The following is a 5999-nucleotide window of genomic DNA, read 5'->3' as shown; positions in this document are numbered from 1 at the left end:
TTTATTGTATAGCACATGTATGGTGGATTTTATCTAACTAATTCAAAATCCAATTCAATATATTACCTCCCAAATTTAGATTCAATCCATCAAAAACGTTAGCTTAGGGGGTGTTTGGGATTCCTTATTTTAGCCTCCTTAGAACTTATAACTCCTCAAAAAAGTCAAGGTGTTCGGATGATCAATTCAACGTTACAAGAGAAATAAGTCATATGTTATATAACAATAAGTTATAAGGAGGCTAAAATAAGGAATCCTAGACACCCCCTTATGAAAATGTAAAATGAATGTTACTAATACCTCGTACATAATAATTTACTATGAGGAAAGTGATTCCTAGTTTTTGAAACTTACAAAATCATGGATTAGGGTTTTACAGAACCAACAAAAACCCTGGAAATAACCAATAATATGCCATCTACCACTACCGTAATTCTGATTAAATTCCTGAAAAATACAATATTTTTCCATGTTATAATACGATTTTCTTGATGCTACATGTACCATTTCACCGTTACAAAACTACCCCACAAAATCATGAACCAACTGACCTCCATACCGCTGCTGTTCGTGTTGTTGTAACTGTTGCACGTGCTCCGCATTCTGTCTGAGTCCTAACGTGAGTGATACGGGTCCCATTCCACTGCCCTCGAATGTGGTTCGCGGGTAGGGCATGATGTTTGTAAAGGACCGGTCCATGGTGGGTTCGGGAATATAGTACTCGGACCTTGACCGTTTCTCATGGTCCCATAGTTGCTCATTTTGACTGTTGACCATGGTCAGGGTTTCAGAAGTCCTTAAACCCTCGGCTTGTTGCTTGTTCGTCAATGAGCCTATGTCCATGTGGCTTGTTTCTTGACCGTCGGTTGGAGGGTTGTTTGAGTTCGAGTTTGCTAAGCCTTTTGTTTCAAGGGTGTGGATTTCTTCAACCATAGGCTTCCATATGCGCACTCTTGCGTTTATGAACCAGTTCGAAACCTAATTCAACAGCCATGAAATGTATATTATCGAACACGAAACAAATTGTGGTGTCCCAGGATCACATAGTTATGGTGTCCCGGGATCATGCTTCTAGTTCTCCTTAAGGGATTTGCATTTGTCGGTTTTCGGCTCAAACCGATTCAATTTTTTGGGTTTTTGAAAACCGTTTGTTTTTGGGTTTTTTTTTGTTTTCATTTGGGCTTAAAATTTCTGGGGAGAAAAAATGTCCCAAACTAATGAATTTGAACCTAAAACCTTTTGTTGATATATGATTAATTGATTATTGCAAGTTTGAATCTAAAATTCTTAAGGCGTCATAATTCATCATTTTTTTTCTTGTATAAATTACTCGACATTCAAAAGTAAAAGTTATAATCCATAAATTCAATAACAAAAATCGATTTTCTCGGTTTTACAGTTCCAATTCAGTAATGAAAGCCGGATACCTTTTTTCGAATTTTTGTACATGCAAAACCGAAAAGGAAACATGGTTTTCAGAAAAACATAAAACCAAACAGCCGGTTTTTGGTGTGGTTCGATTATAGGGGTCTCTTATTTCTTTTCGGTAGCGTTTGGTATGTATGAATGGAGGGCGGAATGGAATGATGCATTGTGAGGGAATAAAGAAAAGTGTGTTTGGTTGATTAAATGAATGGAATGACCTATTACCTAGTCCATTCCATTCCCTCTAAAACACCCCAATTTCATTCCATCCATACCCCATGTTTTTTTTTTCATTTCTTCCCTCTTTCACCCTACATCGCCACCACCACCCTCCCGCCACCACCACCCACCACCTTCAACATCCAGCACCACTACCCGCCACCACCACTGCCACCAACCACCATAGTCGTTCTCCGCCGCCGTTTCCGCCACCACCAACCACCACAGTCGTTCTCCGCCGCCGTTGCCTCCACCACCACCGCCATCACCAACCACCACAGTCGTTCACCACCGCCGTTACTGCCATCACCAGCCACCACAGTCGTTCACCGCCGCCGTTACTGCCATCACCAGCCACCACAGTCGTTCACCGCCGCCGTTACCCGCCATCACCAGCCACCACAGTCGTTCACCGCCGCCGTTACCCGCCACCACCAACCACCACAGTCGTTCACCGCCGCCGTTACCGCCACCACCAACCACCACAGTCGTTCACTGCCACCACTACTCACTGCCACCCGCCCGCCGCCACCATCAACTGTTGCCCCTCACCACCACCACCCGCCGCCCACTCCCAACACCGCTTGCCACCTCCACCACTACCCGCCACCACCCACCCCCAACACACCACCACCACCAACCACCAGTATCTCCCGTCGCCCACCACCAACCACCAATGCCACGACCGCCACCTACCTCCCACCACCACCGCCACTCACTACCATTTTAATTTAATTTAATTTTTTTTCTTACCTATCAAACAATGAAAAGTAATCATTTTATTCTCATGTGGTAACCAAACATCTCATTGGAATGGTAATAACCAATTCCATTCATTTGTTCATTCCATTACCACGCTCATTCCATTTCATTGTCCATTCCATTATCACGTACCAAACAGAACTTCATGCATACCCCTAGTTCTCCACATGTTGTAATATTAAATGCTTACACATGAGCATATCCATATTAGTAAATAATGTGAATAAAGAATCTTGTGCATACAAATCAATGTTTTTATTTTAATGATAAGGGGCACACTTGTTACTCAACCAATAACATGTTGATAACCACATGTTGATACTCACAGTAACCGAATAACACGTTTGGAAATAATGCATTTACATAACCATGTTGTGTATCACAATTAAAACAAACTATAAAATTGCATCATGTGACCTTGAGATTTTCTGACATGACATATTATTGGTTTTAAAATGTTTAAAGCAAATTGTAAAATTGCATCATGCAACCTTGAGATTTCTCTAACATATTATTGGTTTTAAAACAAACGTTGGCTAGAGATTAGAGTTCAAACCTGATTTCTAGTTAATCCGGTTTGAGTAGCCAACATATGCTTGTCCGCATCCGAAGGATACCTAAACAAAATCAAATTTAAAAAGAGTTACATCATATAAACATAAATGTAAACTAAAATATCATGTTTATATGCATATAAAAAGCATAGAGCGTTACGGGTGAAGAAAATGATCGAAAAGCCAAGCCTTTAGAACCGCGACTGCACGCTCAGGAAGACCACGTTGAGGCCGCCATATCGGTTGTTGGTTCGCATAAGATCCCATTCCGCCACTAGATTTCCCATGTCTTTGAATATTATGGTCCATCGACTTCAATTGAGATAACGAATCATTTGCATTATTAGCATCAAAAGTTCTACTTGGAGAACACAAATCCTCAAACGTTTTCTTCATTTGTGTGAGTTGCTCAGAAATCACATTCTTCACAAAGTGAAACTGTCGAGAAACCGACTTCAAAGCCAACGACACGAATGGTGTCGCTGAAGTAAGTCCCGCGACTGTTTCGAAAGACGAAATCACCATTTGCATTTGTTGATGGTATTGTCTGTACCTTCTGCATACCTTTAAGGAACGTAGTAACAAAAACATTAACATAAAACACACGAAGGTTAAACTGTTAAAAGCTGTCACTAAAAGTTAGTTTAGTGACAGTGATCAGTGGGAAGACTGTCGCTCTTTGGATTATAGTTGTAATGGGGCGGGAAAACATAGCATGTGAAACCTCAATTATGAAAGGATTAAGGACTTTAATAGTGACGAGATAGTGGGGTAACTACAGTTTAAAGTAGGCTTAACTTAATTATATTGGTTGGTTTATAAGAGTTTCCAACGTTCCAACGTGCTTTATTTTGGACCTTCCAATTTCAAATATCTATAAACAACGTTGATATTATTAATTAATCATTTATATAAAAAAAATCATATTAACTTAAACCGAATAAATAAAGCTTACCTAAAATATTACTTTTTTATAGAAAAAATATCGATTAATTATTTGAGAGTAACTTGCTTATCCAATACATAATCACAAAACACCTTTAAATCAATAACATTTTGAGCTAATTATTGCACAAGTTTTCTAATTATTATAGAAAGTTTACTTTGCTAATCCAAAATATGATCCAATACTCAAAAAATGACACATACTTTAACCGATATGTGACCAATAACAATTACAACTTTTATTTTCGTTAAGGATAATCCCACTCTAACTGAATAATAACCCGTGTGCACCGTTGCACTTAACTTTTGTTCAAGTTGTTTCAAAACAATTTACAACAATTTCATTAGGATAAAAACAACCCATTGTTCATACGCCTTCAAAGCTAGCGGAATTGCTCATTGCAACGAAAATTAAAGTTAGAAATGTCATAGGACACGTTATAACAAGTATGGATTATTACCCGTCACTCGATAATTATTCAAGAAGACGAAATTAACTAATCAAGATTAATTAACAATACCTCTTCTTGCATATACAACAACTTGGCTTTCTTATGATGAAACTCCGGCCTATACGATTCCGAAAGCGAAACATGATCATTCGAACCGTACCCAGTCGACGACGAAGCACCCGACTCACCCGAAACCCGACTCATCTCCTCCTCAAGAATCTTTCTCGTATTATCACACGCTTGAACCAAATCTTGACCTCCAACTTTACAACTATCACTCAACAACTCTTGTGCAGGCTTCAAATACTTGGAGTTCTTAAGAATCGTCGCGTAACCCGTAAACGGACCCAACGGCCCAACATTCCGGTGCGCAAAAGACGACATATCCATCAACTGTTTCGGGTGGTCCGAACCCGCTGGATATTCAGCTTTCGCTTGAGGAACTGATGATGATAATGATAAGGATAATCCTTGTGTAAACCCTAACGGTTCTGAACCGTTCATCCAGTTATGTGATGATCCAACGGTGGCGGATGTCACAACTTCTTGTAGTGTGTTTGGGTAATTATACTGTGGTGGTGCACAGCCATACGCCGTAAGCTCGGTACTGCTTGCTTGCACATAAGTTTGATGATCAATGTTCATGGAACCCCAGTGATCATTGCCTGCTTGCATCTGAGTTTGATTTTGATCCATCAGTTTACCCGAACCCGAATCATCTTGTTCGATGAAAGTGTGACTTGGAGGTAATAAAAGGTGTGGGTTGTTAGCTATGGAGTGAAGCATTTCGGGTGGGAATACATTCGGGTCGTATGAAACGGGTCGGTAAGGATCTTGGTGGGTCGGGTCGTCGGAGTTTTGCTGGAATCTCAGCTTATGCCGTCGGTTCTTTTGAGCTACATGAGATTCCGTTCTTATATTATTCATATTATTATTCATATTGTTCATATTATTAATATTATTCATGTTGTTGATATACATCAACAAGAAGGAGTTTAATAATAATAATAATAATAAGAGGACATGTATGGTTGGTGGTTGGAGAGATATACGCCGCCGTGGACGGCGGAGAGAGAGAGAGAGAGAGAGAGTAATAGAGATAGCGTAAGGACAATGATTGCAAAGGTGATAATTAAGTGCAGTTGGCTTTTTAGACTACAAGAGTAACCTAGATAGATATTTAACGGCGTTATGATTTGACGGCGGATGTGGGATTGCGGAGTTGGAGGATAAGGAAGTGACCCTAGTCGGCCAGTTAATTACGAGAAGGCCATTTGGTTAAATACTTAATACAACTATACTACCTGTCTGTGTGTTTGTGGAGGCCACAAGGATTTGACGTCCATTAATTGGATGTACCCGAATCTCTACTTCGATATAGTTTTCTCCTCCACCATACAAAATGTTGGACGCCTTTACCACATTTATTTGTTTAGTTTGGTTGCTTGCTTTTTTTAAAAATCAACATTTGTGATTGATTAAGTTTTCTTCTTATAAAGTTATATGTATGGAAATCTAATTGTATGTTTAGTTACAAGTGATATGTATATGAAGAGTTGTAGACCTTTGTTGAATTCATGATAGTCATTTGCTTCAACGACCATTACATGGTAACACTAGTCGAACTCTGTTTTAAAATGTA

The 5999-nt window shown here is 39.5% G+C and overlaps 1 protein-coding gene across 1 annotated transcript; it reads right to left on the bottom strand.

Annotated features, from left to right (window-relative positions):
• Positions 1 to 507: 507 nt before the first annotated feature.
• Positions 508 to 5296, bottom strand: LOC143571597 (BEL1-like homeodomain protein 8). The gene is made up of 4 exons (XM_077056978.1): positions 4427 to 5296; positions 3121 to 3524; positions 2963 to 3023; positions 508 to 978 (listed from the first exon to the last, which is right to left on the bottom strand). Exons 1-4 carry the CDS (start codon positions 5294 to 5296, stop codon positions 523 to 525), a joined length of 1791 nt encoding a protein of 596 aa, XP_076913093.1. The 3' UTR covers positions 508 to 522.
• Between the last annotated feature and the right edge of the window lie 703 nt (positions 5297 to 5999).

Source organism: Bidens hawaiensis, unplaced genomic scaffold (assembly GCF_021521415.1).
Source record: "Bidens hawaiensis isolate Kalapana, Puna unplaced genomic scaffold, B.hawaiensis_p1.1 tig00025414_1, whole genome shotgun sequence".
Classification (NCBI taxonomy): Eukaryota; Viridiplantae; Streptophyta; class Magnoliopsida; order Asterales; family Asteraceae; genus Bidens; species Bidens hawaiensis.
This window is presented reverse-complemented; position numbering and strand designations above follow the sequence as displayed.